The sequence below is a fragment of the Equus quagga genome, chromosome 8, assembly GCF_021613505.1.
Source record: "Equus quagga isolate Etosha38 chromosome 8, UCLA_HA_Equagga_1.0, whole genome shotgun sequence".
NCBI classification, from domain to species: domain Eukaryota; kingdom Metazoa; phylum Chordata; class Mammalia; order Perissodactyla; family Equidae; genus Equus; species Equus quagga.
This window is the reverse complement of record NC_060274.1, coordinates 9,341,513-9,357,979: the sequence shown is the minus strand read 5'-3', so window position 1 is coordinate 9,357,979 and position 16,467 is coordinate 9,341,513. Positions and strand designations below refer to the sequence as shown.

The following is a 16,467-nucleotide window of genomic DNA, read 5'->3' as shown; positions in this document are numbered from 1 at the left end:
TGCTTCTGGGGTTGGTTTCTAACAGTTCTCACACATTGCTCAGACGTCACACTTCACTCTTGGGTTTCCCCTTGGTGGTTTTGGCTTCTCGCTCCAGCCTCTCTGGATCTTTTGAGCTTGAATCTGGATTCTGTTCTTTGTTGTGTGAGCGACTTCCTAGTGCTCTGTCCTCAGTAAATCTGATCAGCGTTTTGCCTGTGTCCTCAAGTTCGTGATACAGAGTTTGAACCCAGACGAGGTCTGAGACACATGCCCTAGGTGAGGCGCACTTTGATCTCGTCCTGCGCTTACCATGTGTGCTTTAGACTTTGCTATTTCGGCATCAATAAGAAAGAAAAGAGTGCCACGTTTCTCAAACAAGGGACCTGCCCTTTCCGTTGTCTTTATCGGGAACACCGTCCCCTAGAAGCCACTTATCAAAGTTCTCAGCAGGTTTCCCTGTGGACTTTAACCTCACCCCGGCTCTGTTACAATAGTTTGGGTCACTGTTTTATTGGTTTTGATCATGGTTCTCTCCTTCCATCTTTGACATCTGTTTACATTTCCTCTTAAACTTATTCCTAAATAATTTGATGGGTATTTCAGATAAACTTGGTACATGTCACTCCGCCATTGTTAATGGAAGGCAGCTGCTGTGATGTGCTCTTACCAGAGGGCTCACCAAGGCAGTCACCATCAGAACAGCTCACCTCGAGTTATGCCAGTGGCTAGTTTCCCTTTGGGTGGCACTCTTCAACATCTGGAAAGCTAACACGTAAGACCCTTGGGATTTGCCAGGGATGTCACCTAAGATATTTCTACGTTTTTGGTACATTCTTATATTTATCCAGCAGAGTGCCTGGCAACAGTTAGGACTGTAATAAATATTTATTGGTTGAACTGAAGAATAACACCATAACTCTTCATAAGTTGAGAAATTCAGATGGCCAACAGACTTAAGAAATGATGTTCATCTGTGCTGTAAACCAAAGAATTGGAGAATACAAGAAGGAATTTTTTTTTTAAACCTACCACTCTGGCAAATAGGAAAAAACACCACCAAGAAAAATACCGTGTAGGGTTGGTGAAATGCAAGTTCTCTCCTCCAGGTTGATGGGGGTTCAAGCTGATTGTTGTTGGCAGTTTGGGGGCAGTTTGGCAATGTATCAAAACCTCTATGTACATGTTCTTTTTGACCTAATAATTCTACTTCTAGGAATTTATTCTAAAGAAATAATTGGAAATGTACACAAAGGTTTATGTTCAAACATGTTCCCCACAGCAGGAAGTTGGGAGCGATCTGTGTGTCAGCAGTAGAGTTCTAGTTAAATGAATAAATTAGTTCCTCTGTAGCTGTTAAAATAATAAACTGGTCACAAAATGGGATAGATAGCACAAACCACATACTGATTAAAAAAATGCATGAGTTAAAAGTATTCACAAAAATTTTATATTATGGAAAACTGTCTGGAAGGCTATCTCTGGGTGGTGGGCTTAATGTTTAATTTCTTCTTTTTTTCCTGTATTTTTGATAATGAGCTTTTATTACCTTTATAATCAGACGAGAAAATTATTTTTAAAAAAACAGCTCCAACTCCTAAGACAACTGATATTTGAGAGAGCAAGTCCAAGACACACTCTAGCCGTTCACTCTGAGCAGCTCAGTTTTCGAAGAGCTATCTCAGAAAAATTACAATCTAATATTATGTCTGCAGCTTGTATAAAGATGCAGTAAGAAATTAGAGAGCCTTATGCAAAGTGTTTCCATAGCTTTTATAAAATTGCTGTTGAAGACAGTATCAGTTACTCTGTGACCTCTGACCCTCCAAACAGAATTTCTTTTGACTATTTGTTATCATACCTTTTGTTAAAGAATGAAAGCTATAAACTCATTATGTTTCTCTTTTGGTATTAGCTGCTAGAAATTTCAGAAATAAGTTGTATGTTGAATTGTAGTAATTACTAACATCCTGGTATAGGTTTTTGGCATAATTATTTACCCTCTTTCTTTGTAATTTTACCTTTTAAAAAACTTTAAACAATTGTTTCTATCTTATCTGGCTTTTTGTTGTAAGCTACCTTCATTCCCTTTTGTAAACAAAGTGTAATGAATGAAATATATCGTAACAGTATTTTAGTGTTACTGTAACACTCCCACCAGAATGGCTAAAATGGGAGACAGAAAAACGCCAAAGTCGGCAGGGATGTGGCACAACCAGAGCTCTGGCACCCGGCTGGTGAAAGTGTAAATTGGTGCAACACATATATTGACTGAAAGACTGGCATTTAAATGTTTGTGTCATGCAGCGCAATTCTTAATAGCTGCAAACTGTAAACTCCCCATTGGCAGTAGAATGGATACACCGATTGTCGTTTGTTCCTATAGTGGAATGGTATGCAGCAATGAGAATGAACGATTACAGCTACATGCAACATTAGGGGTGACTTTCCCAAGCATAATGTTGAATGAAATAAGCGAAATACAAAATAGTACGTAGTGTAGGATTCCATTTATGTGAATTATAAAAACAGGCAAAACGAATCTGTGCTGTTCAGTCAGGATTCGTGTTGGTCTTGGGTAGGTTAGCGACTCAAGGGCACATCAAGGGAGGGGCTTCTGGGGTCAGAATACAGTTTACACCATTGTGTTCCGTTTGTGACAATTCATTGAGCTGTATACCTGGGATACGTACACAATTTTTTGTAGGTATATTATCTTTCAGTAAAAACTTAACAAAATATATAGTGTACTTTAAAAATCAGAGCTCATCGGGATGCTGGCTGTGTAACCACATACATTTCTTTAGACAGTTCTTGCTGCTTTGACAGAATTTGAGAGTTTCTGTTCCTTTTGGTTAGCATTTCCTTGGAAATCTTTGGCGTTTGGAGTTTGAGTGCTGGGTTCTCTCGCCGTGTGTGCTGGTGCTCTGGGCTCTTCTGCAAGAGCTCGGGGCCACATGGTCACCTTCCCCTGGGCTCCACCATTTCTCCCACTAGCCAGCTCCTCCTTGTCCATGAACATCAAGTTCAGGGTGAAAATTACCCCACTTGGTCCCCAACCTCCTGAGAGAGAGAGTTGTCACGAGGACAGGCCCAGCGTGTTCCGATGGTCTGTTTTTAGCAGACCGTGTCTGTGCTTAGCAGACGTCTGCGTAGCTGATGCTCCTTTTCCTGTCTCGGCCTGCGTGCAGGCTTTACGTTCTGTCTGGCGTTGTTGCTGATGCTACAACCCCTTAATTGGAGAAGTTCGGCTTCTCTCCTCTGGTCCTCAATCCCATATTCTATGAACATTTGGTTCATTGATTTATACTTACATGTATATCTTTTTGAAGTCACGTGCAAACTTTCCATCTCTTCTTCTTTTCTCAACTCTTATTCCTTGGATTGCATCTTGCCCACATCCCATGGCCATGGTCCAGTCAAGACTACCCCCAGGGCTTGTAGGTACTTATGAGATATTGCTCATCTCCTATGTTTTTGAAAAAGTTTGTTTCATTGGCCATGCTCTGCGTTTGCCATGGGGCATAGACTTTAGACACCAGGCAGATTGCTTTCCTTCATTTTTCTGTCATTTTCTCCTGAGCTTTATGAGCACCTTCTGTACACATCACATCAGCTTCCTGTGTCCTCAGGGCCAATCTGGACATTTTTCTCTCTAATTAAATGCTCTTTAAGTAGATTCTTGAGTGACGCTCTCTAGCCAGCTCTTCATGTCTCATTTCCTCTTGTTTCTTCCTAAGCCGTGACCTTTCACTGGGGGCTGAGATTAAAACAACAGCCCATGTCCCAGAGTCCTTCAGTTTTCTCTGCAGTGGACACTTGGGGTTTCCCTGTGAACCGAGAGGACTGGCAGCAGGTGTGCGTTAAGAAGTCCTGACGGGCTTCCTGGATCGCACTTGATAACGTGGGTCTCATAGGACAAATTGCAATAGCGTATGTTAGGCTTTTTATCTCCAAATATTTCTGTGTAAGACCTTTCAATGTTTTTCAAGTCTTGGGAACCCAGGCTGTGAATCTGAGCGTGGGGCCCTAATTCCAGGCATTGCCTGGGGTGGCACTGATCTGAGGACCCTGTACTCTGAAAAACTCCCACTCGTGTGTGTTCTTGTGGCTTCCCTATTCAGAGGACTCTCTGAGAGTGTCATCAAATATTTGTTCTCTGCCCCCAAGTTCGTCAGCTCCTGGAGGCAATTTTACTGATCCTATTTTTTTTAAGTTCTGTCGTCTCATGTCTGCACAGGATTAGACATATTTGCTTGCATGTAACCAAAGTTGGTGCTCAACAAATGTTGAATGGAGGAACTGGACCAAAAACCTGTAGATTCTAACTGGGGAGAAAAGATCGAGGGTATGAAATGAGCACTTGTTCCAAAGGTCAGTTCACGGTGTGGCAGGGTGAGCCAAGTCTCTGAAAGGACAAAGGCGGCTTTGTGACTCCAAGGAACCTTGACAGAGAAGCCTGTAAACAGATTGATAGGTCTTAAGATTTCAAAGTAAATGTCTAGAGCTGGAGTGCTCCCTGGGATTTTACTCTAAGTTTCTTTTACTTTTTAATTTAAAATATGCATTTTGATGCTTAAAAATAAGTGCAAAAACAAAAACCCCTAATTCTGTAGAATTAGGTCCGTACAGTGGCTGCCACCTAATCATGGTGCTGGTGCAGGCACTGGCCAGCTATTTGATAGAATCCCTGTGACCTTTCTCCTCCTGGCCCTGGCATCACTGGATCCACGGTGACTGGAGGGCCACTGTCTGCAGTGGAGGGGCCAGGGCCCTGCTCTCTGAGCTTTGTGCGTCCTTCTTGGGCTTGCTCAGGGGAAAAAGAGAGACTTTTCAAGCCCTTGGCACAAAGGAACGCCAGGTGGAGCTGTGAGGCTGGTCTGGCCTCAGAGGACCACAAAGCTGATTCTTCTGAGCTGCTGCGAACAGCGGCAGCCCCCCAGAGAGACATCCGATGTGGAAATGGTTTCCTCGGATCAGGAAGGACAGGGGAAGGTGTGACAGGAGGAAAGTGAGGCTGGACGGCACGTGGCAGGTTCTGAGTGCCCACTGTGCGGCAGGTCAGCTCCTGCTCGGATCCAGTCCTGAAAGCCAGGATGTAGCATTACCTTTCTTCTCCTTCTCAACTCATCTTTCTGCATCTCTCTCCTTTTAGGTCATATTTTAGAACTAAAATGCATGTTTTAGGTTTAGCTATATTTGTTGAATAAAGCATTGTTTTCTAGGGCTAATTTATAAAGTGGGTGTTTGTTTGCACAGCTCTGACAGAATCTTAAGGCAGAATCCCCCCTCCTTCAGGGGTGTCCATGGTTCTTTTTTTTCTTGAGTTGCAGTCCCTTAAGGGTAAAAAAATACATACTTCCTCCAGTGTTACTTTAAACATATTTTGTGAGTTTTTTCCTGATGGAAACACTTTTTTCTCTTCTTGATTATGCCTTAGAATCTGGTTTTTCAACTAAGGTATGTATTATACTTTTTTCTCTTTGAGTATTATGTTCATGTCAATACCCCCCCCCCTCAATCAGTGCTCATAATCTCTACCCTGATTATTTGTAAATGATGCAATTGTAAAATGTAAGCACTGTAGCAATAATCACAATAGTTGTATTGTGTTTTGGATTTATGAGTGCAGCTGCTCTTTACTGAACTCTTGCCATTTGCCAGACACTGTGCTAAATTTCTTATATGCATCATCTTATTTAAATGTCATGGTAATTCTCCAAAGTAGGTAAGAGTAACCCCATCTCATGGCAGAGAAATCCAAGGTTTAGTAAGATTAAGTAAGATGCCCAACTAGGAGATGGAAGGGCTGGCATTCGAACCTGAGTCTCTGACTTCAAAATTCATATGCCCTTGAGGCAGCCCTGATTTCCTAGTGGTTAGAGTTGGGCACACTCTGCTTCGGTGACCTGGGTTGGGTTCCCAGGTACAGAACCACACCACCTGTCTGTCAGTTGCCATGCTGTGGCAGCGGCTCACATGGAAGAACTAGAAGGACTTAAAACTAGAATATACAAGCATGTACTGGGGCTTTGGGGAGGAAAAACAGAAATTCATATGCCCTTAATCACTAGGATCTCTACTTTCCTATTAATTTCAATTATTCATTGTTGGTTTTTGTTTGTTAGCTTTTTTGAAGTATAATTGACATACAGGGAGGTGCATGGATTTAAAATATAAAATTTGATCCATTTTGACATGTGTATATACCTGGGAAACCATCCCCACAATCAAGGTAACAAGCATGCCCATCACCCCTAAAAGTTTCCTCATGCCCCTCCTCCTGGTACCTTCTCATCCCCAGGCCCCCACTGATCTGCTTTCATTACAGACTCTTTTGTATTTTTTAGAATTTTGTATAAATGCCATCATACAATATGTTTGAGTTCTTTCACTCAGCATAATTCTTTTGAGATTGATTGATGGTGTTGGGCGCATCAATAATTCATTCCTTTTTGTTGCTGAGTAATATTCCACTGTGTGGATATAGCAGAAATTGTTTATCCCTTCACCTGTTGATGGACGTTTGGATTGTCTCCAGTTTAGGGCTGTCATAGAGAAAGGTGCTGTGAACATCTGTGTACACGTCTTTGTATAGACACATGCTTATATTTCTCTCGAGTAAATACCTAGGAATGGGGTGGCTGGCTCATATGCTGGGGATGTGTTTAGCTGTTTCAGAAACTGACGGACTGTTTTCCAAGCTGGTGATATTGTTTTGCATTCCCATCAGCAGTGTCTGAGAGTTCCAGTTGCTCCACATTCTTGTCACAGCTTGGTTGGTCAGTGTTTTTAATTTTGGCCACTCTGATAGGGGTGTGCTGGTATTGCATTGTGGTTTTAATTTGCAAAACTTTGGAAATGTTGTCTTCTGGCTGGCATTTTCTGACAAGAAATCTGCTTTCATCCTCATCTTTGTCTTCGGTAATTACGCTCCTCCCCTCCTACCCCCATTACCGTCACTTTTAAGATTTTTCTCTTTTACTTATTTAAACAATTCAAGTATGGTGTGCCTTGTTCTCTTCTTTATATTTCTTGTGCTTAGCATTCATTTGAGCTTCTTGGATTTGCCAGTTTGTAGTTTTCATCAAATTTGGAAACATTTTGGCCATTATTTCTTCAAATATTCTTTCTCTCCTCCTGCCCCGTTCCCCCACAGAAATTCAAGGACTCCAAACACACGTCTGTTAGGCCACTGGACGTTGTGTCATAGCTTCCTGATGCTCGCTTGATTTTTCCCTCCGTTTCATTTTAGATCATTTCTATTGCTGTCTTCACGTTCCCTGATGTCTGCAACGTCTGCTCTGCTGTTGGTCATTTCCCAGCTCTCCACTTCATATATTCTCTCTTTCCTCTGGCTTCTCCTTATCTGCTAGTTCCATCATCTGTGATGTCTGGGTCAGTTTCAGTTGATTAGTTTTTCCCCCATTATGGTTCATATTTTCTTGCTTTTTTACATGTCTTGTATCTTTGATTCAGTGCCAGGCGTTATTGGTTGTTAGATTCTGTGTTCTTATGAATGTTCTTGAGCTTTGTTCTGGGATGTTGTAGTTGCTTGGCCACAGAGTGATCTTTCCAGGCCTTGCTTTTAAACTTCGTTAGGTGGGACCAAAGTGGCATTGGGTCTACAGCAGATTTTTTCCCCCAGCTGAGGGAAAGCATTCGGAGTGCACTCTCCAATACCCCTTTGATGGTGCATTTTTTCTCTCTGCTGTGGGAGCAGGCACTGCTGCTGGCCCTCTGTGCGTGCCAGTGATCCTTTTAGGGATTTCCCCCCGGCCCTGGGTGCTTACTCACACGCACGCTCTGGTCAGCGTTCAGGTGAAGACAGGAGGGGTTGACGGTGGCAGGTGTCCAGAGCTCTCTCTGTACAGCTCTCAGTGCTCTGTCCTGTGAATCGTGGCCTGTGTACTGTTTCCCTGGACACTTGGCAGTTATGTTCACGTCTCAGGGAGACCACTGGGCTCTACTTGGGTTCCCCCCATGGCTTGGGGCAACCAGAAGAGGGTGCACCTCTTTCCCATCAGCCAGAGATTCTTGTCTATCATTGCCTTGTGTCCAGCATCTTAAACCATATGTGTGTGTATGTATTTTTTTAATGTTTCGGGCAAGTAAGGTAAATCCCGTGTCTGTAACTCGGTCCGTTCTGAAGTGCATTTTTTAAGTGGCTCAGATGACTTTAATTCAATGCATTAAAGTGATAGGGCTCTTGGCCCAGTGCAGGGCAGCGTCCTGGGGTGTGTGGCCGAGGTTGGGAGGGCCGCCTTCTGCCTCCGTCAGTATGTGGTGCCTGCATCCTCGGCTGTTGGGTATACACTTGATGTGAATGAAACTACCCAGCAGCATGAGAACTGACAACTGTAATTGTACTGTACTTTTTTGGTTTCAGATTAATATTTATATGTCTCACTTAATCTTTTTTTTAGAACATCCTACCTACTCACATTTTTGCATCTTTTAAAAATCTGTTTCTTCTAGTGGAAAGCATGGCTTCTTCTAATAAAGAGTTTGACGGTATTAATTTTTTTTGTATGAGATTTAAAAGCCAAATGGGCGTATCATGATTATAGAATAATTTATGTGCCAGATCCATCATTAGTGGAACCCTATTTAAAACTGTTTTCAACTCTTGCTAATTAAGATTTTCAAAGTCTGTGTTCTTTAATATAAAAATAAAATATACTAAGTGTGAAAATTTTAGAACATGTAAGAAAATATAAGGAAAAAGAACATTTTAAATTATGTGTGGTCTTACATTTAGCGATAACTATTATTAATAATCTGGTGTACTTCCTCTTAGATGCATTTTTGTTTCCAAATTGTTTTCCCGCTTTCCATTTTAGTGGAAGACTTATGACCCTGCATTTTCCCAGTTGGAAATTTGGTTCCGGTTTGTCTTCGTGGTGCTCACCTTCATTGTCACTGTGAGTACCATTCACCTGGCGGACCACGTGAGGACACTGACAAGGGCAAAGCTAGTTTATGAATCGTGGTTATCTACATGCAAACCATGTGGGAGATTTATCAGAACTCTGAGACGCTCCATCCAGTGGGCCACCCTGATATTACCAAATGTTGTGTGTGTCTGCTAGGATGCTTCCGTGCAAAAGGAAGCATGTGGTATGTTTCAGTAAGGACTTCCGAGGACTGTGATACCGGTCACTGGCTGTTTAGTCACTTCTCATCAGTGTGCAACGACAAATGCCATTTATCCTGTGGAAGGGCTTCTGCCTTGTGTGAGCGGCCTTGAGTGCAAATAAAGCACATCCTCAGGTTTTTACGTTGGGACAGTCATGCCAGACCTCCCGTCTTTGGGTTTTTCAGGAGTAAGGCCACAGATGAGTGGGTTTGGAGGAGCAGGCTTTTGGCTCATTTGGGATCCGAGTCCAGCATCCACAGGGACACCATGACTTTGGGGTACCCTTAGAGCACATGTGATCCCGCAGAGGCCCAGTCGGTGGAGTGAAAATTGATAAATTGTAGGGAGAGGCACTGTGCCTCCCTTAGTGACTTGCTGCCATCTGAAGGGTAGTATTCTGCCCGCATCAGCTGCTGGCCTGTACTGATGCAGAGGGTGACATTTAGTACATAGGTCTACTCTCTGCTCCAGTCCCCACCCAAGGAACACCTGGTGCTTCACAGACTAACCGTGTATAGGACACAGGCTCATGGGGGACGTGGGAGGAAAGTGCAGATGTGGTGACCTGGACCTGGTGCGGTGGAGGGCAGGACACGGCCCCTAGAATATGCAGGGTGCCCAGGGTTGTAGTCTCCGGCCACGCCCAGGGCTCCCCCGTGTGAACTTACTAAGGAGCAGCCCCCCCGGAGGAGGTGGGAGGGGTGGGTTCTCTTTCCTTCTGTGGAGGGTTGATGGCCGTTACATTCCTTGTCCCCTCCTGCCTTGGTGGGAGCAGCTTGTGCCCTTCGTCTCCGTGGCCTCTTTGCGGCCATTTACCCTCTCATCTCCGTTGTCACTGAGGGTCTCAGGAGTCGGTTCAGCAAGGGCTTAACTCCGAGGTCTTGGCTGGCACCTAGACCATCGGTTGTGGAAGACGTCACACGATGCTAAGCCGGCTGTAAGCCAGGACGGTCACGGGGCTACTCTGGTTTGCAGTGCCTGTTTGCACACTCCCTCCGGAAGTTTTCCATGAGAGACTGGGGGATCGAGCAGAAGTGGATGTCCATTCTTTTGCCTCTGCTGCTGCTTTACAACGGTAGGTGCCATTTTTATTTTGGAGCTTTCCCCTTTAAAATTTAAACCCGGAGGGCACCCTAGAGGTGGCCTGGCCTCACAAGAGCCCAGTGACCCCAAAGGAGCAGGTGGTAGCGCCCCTCGGTGTGGCGTGAGCGATGCTGCCCCAGGATGCAGCGGGGGCCCGGCAGCCTTCACGAATAAGTGAGTGACTAGTCGCTGTGGTAGTTAGAGCCTGGAAGGGCTCCAGGCACAGGCGTCTTGGAACTTGGCTGAAGGTGGCAAACGCTGCCGTCTGTTCCTCCCTCCTGCTCCAGAAAGCGTTTGCCTCCAGAGCGGCCGCGTGGATCCCCAGGCCCGCGGGGAGGAGCGGATGGCAGGAGCAGACGGCGCTCCATAGTGATCGCTGGAGCAATCTGTTCATGGGCTTTTAGGTTTTTTGAAAAACAAAACAGCCTTTAGTTCAGCACCTTCCCTTTGGCTCTGGCTGGGGAGAGAGTGACCGTGAGTTCTGCCCTCACGCGGGGGCCGGTGCCCTTTGCTGGCCGCTGGCAGCCCGCCTCCATCCGGCTTTTCTGCCTTTCGTGTTCCAGATCCCTTCTTCCCCCTCTCCTTTCTGGTGAACAGCTGGCTCCCAGGGATGCTGGACGATCTCTTCCAGTCTGTCTTCCTGTGTGCCCTGCTGCTCTTCTGGCTGTGTGTGTACCACGGGATACGGGTCCAGGTGAGCCGTCAGCTCTCAGCACTGCCGGACGGAGTCGGAGGCTCAGTCCTCTCTTCCATACTCTGGTGGTGATCCTTACGATGAACTTGGCCTTGAGAACCTGTATTCAGCCTCAGAGTCAACAGAAGAATGCACGCTATGTAGAAAGGCTTTGAGTGTCTGTGATCCAGTGTGGTCTCTTAGGGGTTAATCATTTGCTAGAATTACTACCTTCTTTATTTCTTACCTTTTTTTTGCTTTTTAGGGAGAAAGGAAGTGTTTGACTTTCTATATGCCCAAATTCTTCATCGTTGGACTGTTGTGGCTGGCTTCTGTTACACTAGGAATATGGCAGACGTGAGTAATTTTATTGTGTATGGAACTTTGGTTGTGGAGAGCATTGACCAAGGGGCACAGATCCAGAGTGTGACTGTATTTTGTGAACTCATCCGGAAAGGAATCCGTCACCAGTGTTTCAAGACTTGGTCGTGTGACCCGAACTCAAGATTTGTGTTTGCTTGAGTGGCCTGTAGACGTATGCCTGATTCTTCTAGTCTAAGGTGGAAAATGAAAAAGACCACGTTGTTTTAGATTCCTCATTTGAGGAGGTAAAGACTTCCTTTCTACAAATGATGCTCAGATCGCCTCCTGGCTCCCTACTGTCCACCAGATGTGTGGTTTCTCCGTGGTCTCGTGTCTATAAACTTTCCCATCCTCACACCTGCCCCCAAGGTTTATCGTTATTCTCATTTTGTCCTTGTGTCAAATGGTAGCACCACGGAAGCCTAATGCAGTGACAGGCTGATTCCCCCGAATAGGATTTTCTGCAGAAACGAGTTCCATTTCAGGTGTATGATTTTGGCACCTGGCGCATCTCATTTCATGGCCCAGTAATGACAGGACTTAGCTCCCATCTTCTCCACTTCCCTCTGCCTGCCTTCCTGTCATCTCAGCTCCCCAGTTTCACTTTAAAATGAACTTCATAGAAGTTTATATCTGCTGTTACTGCTTTCTCTGTGCACTCGTGTATTTCCTCGTGCCCATGCATGCCACTGAAATGGTACCCAGAAAACAGCTCTTAAAATCGCAAGGAAAATGGCATAGGGATTTTCATAATGAAAAATACTGCCACTTCACAATGCTGTTGACTGGACAAAGAGTTAAGTTAGTAGCATTGTATGTATTTTCAATGTGAAACTTAGGATTTCTCATAAATTCAGGATTACTTTTTAAAAATCCTTATTGTTGGTCATCAAGTAGTTTATAAGTTTTTTAAAAAGCCAAGTGAGAGAAAGTATCAAATACAAAGTGAACTTGTTATTAATCTCTGATTTTTGGTAACATCATGTTGTAGAGTCAATGAACTGCACGACCCAATGTACCAGTATCGAGTTGACACAGGAAATTTTCAGGTGAGGATTGTCAATGAAGCCGGAGGATTTTTTTTAATGTTGTTTAAAAAAATTACTGAATTTTGTAACTTGTGCTGTTGATATGAGCTTGCTGACTGGCTATTTGGGAAGGGCTATAGAAAGTTCATGGTTAGAAAATTTGGAAAAATTGTGTTTGAGTAGTATGAAAATTAAACTTTTAAAAACTATGTTGGCACTCCCAGTCCTTGGTTTATGGTTGACGGGCACAGAGGGTGTGTCAAATTTGAGAAACATTGTAGAACAATTAGGAAAACATTTTCATTCATTTTATTCTCTAAAGTAGCAGGGAGGTTTCCAGAGAGTGAATGGTGTGGCCAGGGCCATCTTCATGGGCTGTGAGCCCACAGCCGCAGGGCGTGGAGGTTGGGATGATGCTCTGCTGTTGCCATCCTGAAGTTCTTTGTACTTTTTTGTTTTTTTTTTTTTTTTGGTGAGGAAGATTGGCCCTGAGCTAACATCTGTGCCAATCTTCCTCTTTTTGCTTGAGGAAGATTGTCACTGAGCTAACATCTGTGCCTGTCTTCCTCTACTTTGTATGTGGGATGCTGCCACAGCATGGCTTGAGGAGTGGTGTGTAACTCCACACCCAGGATCCAAGCCTGCAAACCCCAGGCTGCTGAAGCAGAGGGCGTGAACTTAACCACTGTGTCACCAGGCTGGCTCCTCTTTGTACATTTTGAACAAGGGGTCCAGCATTTTTATTTTACCCAGAGGCCCGCAAATGACAGTCAGTCCTGAGGGTGGCTTTCTCTTGAAAGGCTTTCCTGTGAGCTGATAAATCAGTGGTTCTCTGTGGGAATGGCCTCTGAGGAAGAGGGAAGTTTGGTGAATGATGATGTGTTGCAAAGAAGGTTAACTGGTGTTGAGACTGTGTGAGCTCCTGTCTTCACCGAAGCCAGTAGAGGGGACCACCAGCCTTTCCATTGCATTACTGATAAGTTTGAAGAGTTTTGAAGGTCGCTGGATGTGTGCCTGAAGAACGACATGCCATGACCTCTGTCCTCATAGAATGTATGACCTTGTGCGGGAGCAGAGGCTTAGAAAATAAAGACAGTGTCCCCGAGTGTGTGGTGTCCTGCCAGATGTGTCCTTACGGACAGCAGGCCCAAGCTACTGGGGGGAGGTGGGTCTCTATTTTCCTTTTGTCCTTTTTAATTGTCATTTAATTAGCCTTAATTAAGGCTAATTGAATTTATAAATAATAATGCTTTTTTATTTTACAAATAAACTTATAATGCTTCAGTAAGTTTTTGGGGGAGGGGCTGCACCTTGAGCTGAGAGGAATCAGGAGGAATTCTGGGCCAGCAAGAGAGACACTGTCCGAGAGTTGGGTGGGGATGGCCGCGAGGAGGAGGCGATCGGCGTCTGCCGGGCAGGGAGACCGATTCAGGGCAGACCCCCGGGCTGTGCTTGAGAAGGAAGTCTGGACGCCCTGGCAGGCCCCGGCCACGCTGTGTGAGGGGCAGGGCCAGTGAAGGAAGGGAGAGGAAGGGCAGCTCCAACACCCTTCCTGGGCAGGGGCTGCAGACCCTGGTGACAGATGGCCTCTGAGCTACTGGGTGAGCATAACTCCCAGGCTTAGATAAAATAGTACAGATTCATGCTAATCTACCGTTATTGGAGCTTTGTCTAGTACAGTCCCCTCGTTTCACGTGAGGAAACTGAGGGGCGGCGAAGGGACCCCCGGGTCACACCGGGGAGCAGCAGAGCAGAACCTCAGGGCCAGTAGGGGGCTAGTGGGCAGGCTCCCCAGCCAGCCTCGGGGTGGGACCTGGTCCCGAAGGCAGCCTCCTCCCTCCCTCCCTAGTCCTCTCTTCTTCATCTGCAAGATGGGGAGGATCGGGGAACCCTCCCTGAAGAGTCGTTGTGAGGACCGAGTTAGGGATGTGGAGCTGGGCACAGCGCCAGCACCTGCCAGGACTCAGGCAAGGCGGCTGCCCTCTGTCCCCTTCCAGGCCGTCGGGGAAGCCAGCCGCTGGGGGCTCGGGAGTGGTCGCAGCCTCTGGGAAGAACAGAGTGTTACTAAAGGAGACACTGGAAATCAGAGACTCTGAGGAAGCTGAGACCCACGAGTGATGCCGTGAAATCCCTTCCTTTTACAGAGGAGAAAATAAAGCCCAGACTAAAGTTACGGTTCCCCGTTTCCTGACTGGCAGTCCTGGCTCCGTCCTTTGTCCCCAGAGGGGGATTCCGGCCCTGAGAGGAAAGGGCAGGGATGGGAAGATGGGATGGGGAAGGCGTGCTCCATGGAGGGGAGCCTAGAACTCTAGCGGAAGGTTCTAGTAGGAGAGGGCACATCGCTCATCCTGTGGAGCCTCGTCTCTGTCAGCCCGACTTCCCTGTCCTGCTTCCAACCTCGGAAGAAAGTTCTCGTTCCTCCTGTAACAAAATCACAGAGCGGTGTCATTTTAGACCTGACGCCTTCTAATGATCCAGTTCAATCCCCGAATTCCACAGATAAGGAAATCGAGATCCAGGAGAGTTGACCTTGCCCGAGGGTGTCTCAGGATCCAGTCCTGGATTCTTCCTTTGACACGTGCCAGGGTCTTCTGAGGCAGGGCAGGGCGCCGAGCCCTCGCCCCAGGAGAGGGACGAGTAGTGGCCACTGCTGTTTATTGAGCGCCTGTGACTGTGCTGGGAGCTTTACGCGTGTCGTGGAGGCGTTGGGGTCCTCGCTCATGTGACTCGGCAGAGTCCGAGCGGTGGGCGCGTTCCTGTTCTGTTTTGTAGAGTGACCCTCGGGGTCCTGGGTCTCTGTATAAACGTGTGGCTTTCCTGTGTACGGTGCCGTTGGGAGGAGAAGCGGCACCGAGTGCCTGTTCTGACTCCAGCGCCGGTCTTATTTCGTTCCAGGGAATGAAGATTTTCTTCATGGTGGTGGCAGCTGTGTATATCTTATACCTGTTGTTCCTGATCGTGCGGGCCTGTTCGGAGCTGCGCCACATGCCTTACGTAGGTAAGCGCCACTTCCCAGACCGCCCGGTGCCTGGTGGGTCAGGGGGTGACGTCACCCGGCAGGAGGGGTGGCTGGAGTCCACCAGGCAAGTGGCCTGACCTCTCTGTTCCCACAGGCTGGGGACCAGTGCCTGTGGTCCTGGGGACCCTCAGCAGGGCTGATGGGTAGTTCTGGGCCGTTTGGACAGTGCCTCAGGCCAGCGCTGGAGAGAAGCTTGTGGACTGGAAGCCAGCCAGGGCCCCGGGGCCAGTGTGGCTGTTGGAACTGCCTGGATCCTTCCAGAATCGCACTTTGCAGAGGAGCCAGCTGGGGTGGTTTTCTGAGGCCTTGAGTCAGGACAAGTCACCTGATCTGTCACAACCAAATAATAATGGCCATGGCCTTCCTGGGGACCCTCCTGGGCTCTGGGGAGGTGGCGCAGCATTTCTCCTGGGCTTCAGGTGGACGCAGGTTTAAAGTCCGGAGGGAAGAGGGTTTTTGTCAAGGGAGTTTTGCTTTATTTTTGTCTTTATGTTTAAGGTCTCTGAGATGATTAACAGGGGCATTCATTTCTTTTCCAGATCTCAGGTTAAAATTTTTGACTGCGTTGACTTTTGTAGTGCTTGTCATTAGGTAAGAAGACTTTGTGTCTTTTTTTAAAACTTACTTTATTGAGGTCATAATGGTTTATAACATGGTGTAATTTCAGGTGTACGTTATTTATCTTATTTGTCAGTTTCTGCATAGACTGCCTCGTGCTCACCCCCAGCAGTCTAGCTTTTATCCGTCACCATATATCTATGAGCCTCTTTACCCCTTTCACCCTCCCCCCAGCTCCTTCCCCTCTGGTAAGCACTAATCTGTTCTTTGTCCGCGTGTTTATCTTCCGCGTATGAGTGAGATCATGCAGTGCTTGTCTTTCTGTGTCTGGTTTCTTTCACTTAACATCATACCCTCAAGGGCCATCCATGTTGTTGCACGTTTTGTCTTTGTTTATGGCTGAGGAGGAGACTTCATTTCTCGAAAGAAGCAAAACTGTGATTTTTTATTTTACTTTCATGAGTATCTTTTCTCGCCTTTTACGGAGTGAATTTTAGGGTCCTTCCAGCCAAATACGTTCATGAGGGCTCTAAGGCAGGGCGGGGCCCTCGGTGTGTCCCTGGCGAGAGCACCCATCTTGTCGTGCATGCCCCGAGGTGGGGAGCCTGGACTAATGCTCACCCCC

The 16,467-nt window shown here is 46.3% G+C and overlaps 1 protein-coding gene across 4 annotated transcripts in view; it reads left to right on the top strand.

Annotated features, from left to right (window-relative positions):
- Positions 1-16,467, top strand: part of TMEM181 (transmembrane protein 181) — a 54,505-nt gene that overhangs the window by 29,673 nt on the left and 8,365 nt on the right. For all 4 annotated transcript variants that reach the window (XM_046669796.1, XM_046669797.1, XM_046669795.1 and 1 more), the window contains exons 7-13: positions 8,823-8,903; positions 10,094-10,193; positions 10,765-10,895; positions 11,140-11,231; positions 12,229-12,286; positions 15,161-15,263; positions 15,824-15,875. In XM_046669796.1, the coding sequence (XP_046525752.1) occupies positions 8,823-8,903; positions 10,094-10,193; positions 10,765-10,895; positions 11,140-11,231; positions 12,229-12,286; positions 15,161-15,263; positions 15,824-15,875 (617 nt within the window). The remainder of the gene's footprint in view (positions 1-8,822; positions 8,904-10,093; positions 10,194-10,764; positions 10,896-11,139; positions 11,232-12,228; positions 12,287-15,160; positions 15,264-15,823; positions 15,876-16,467) is intronic.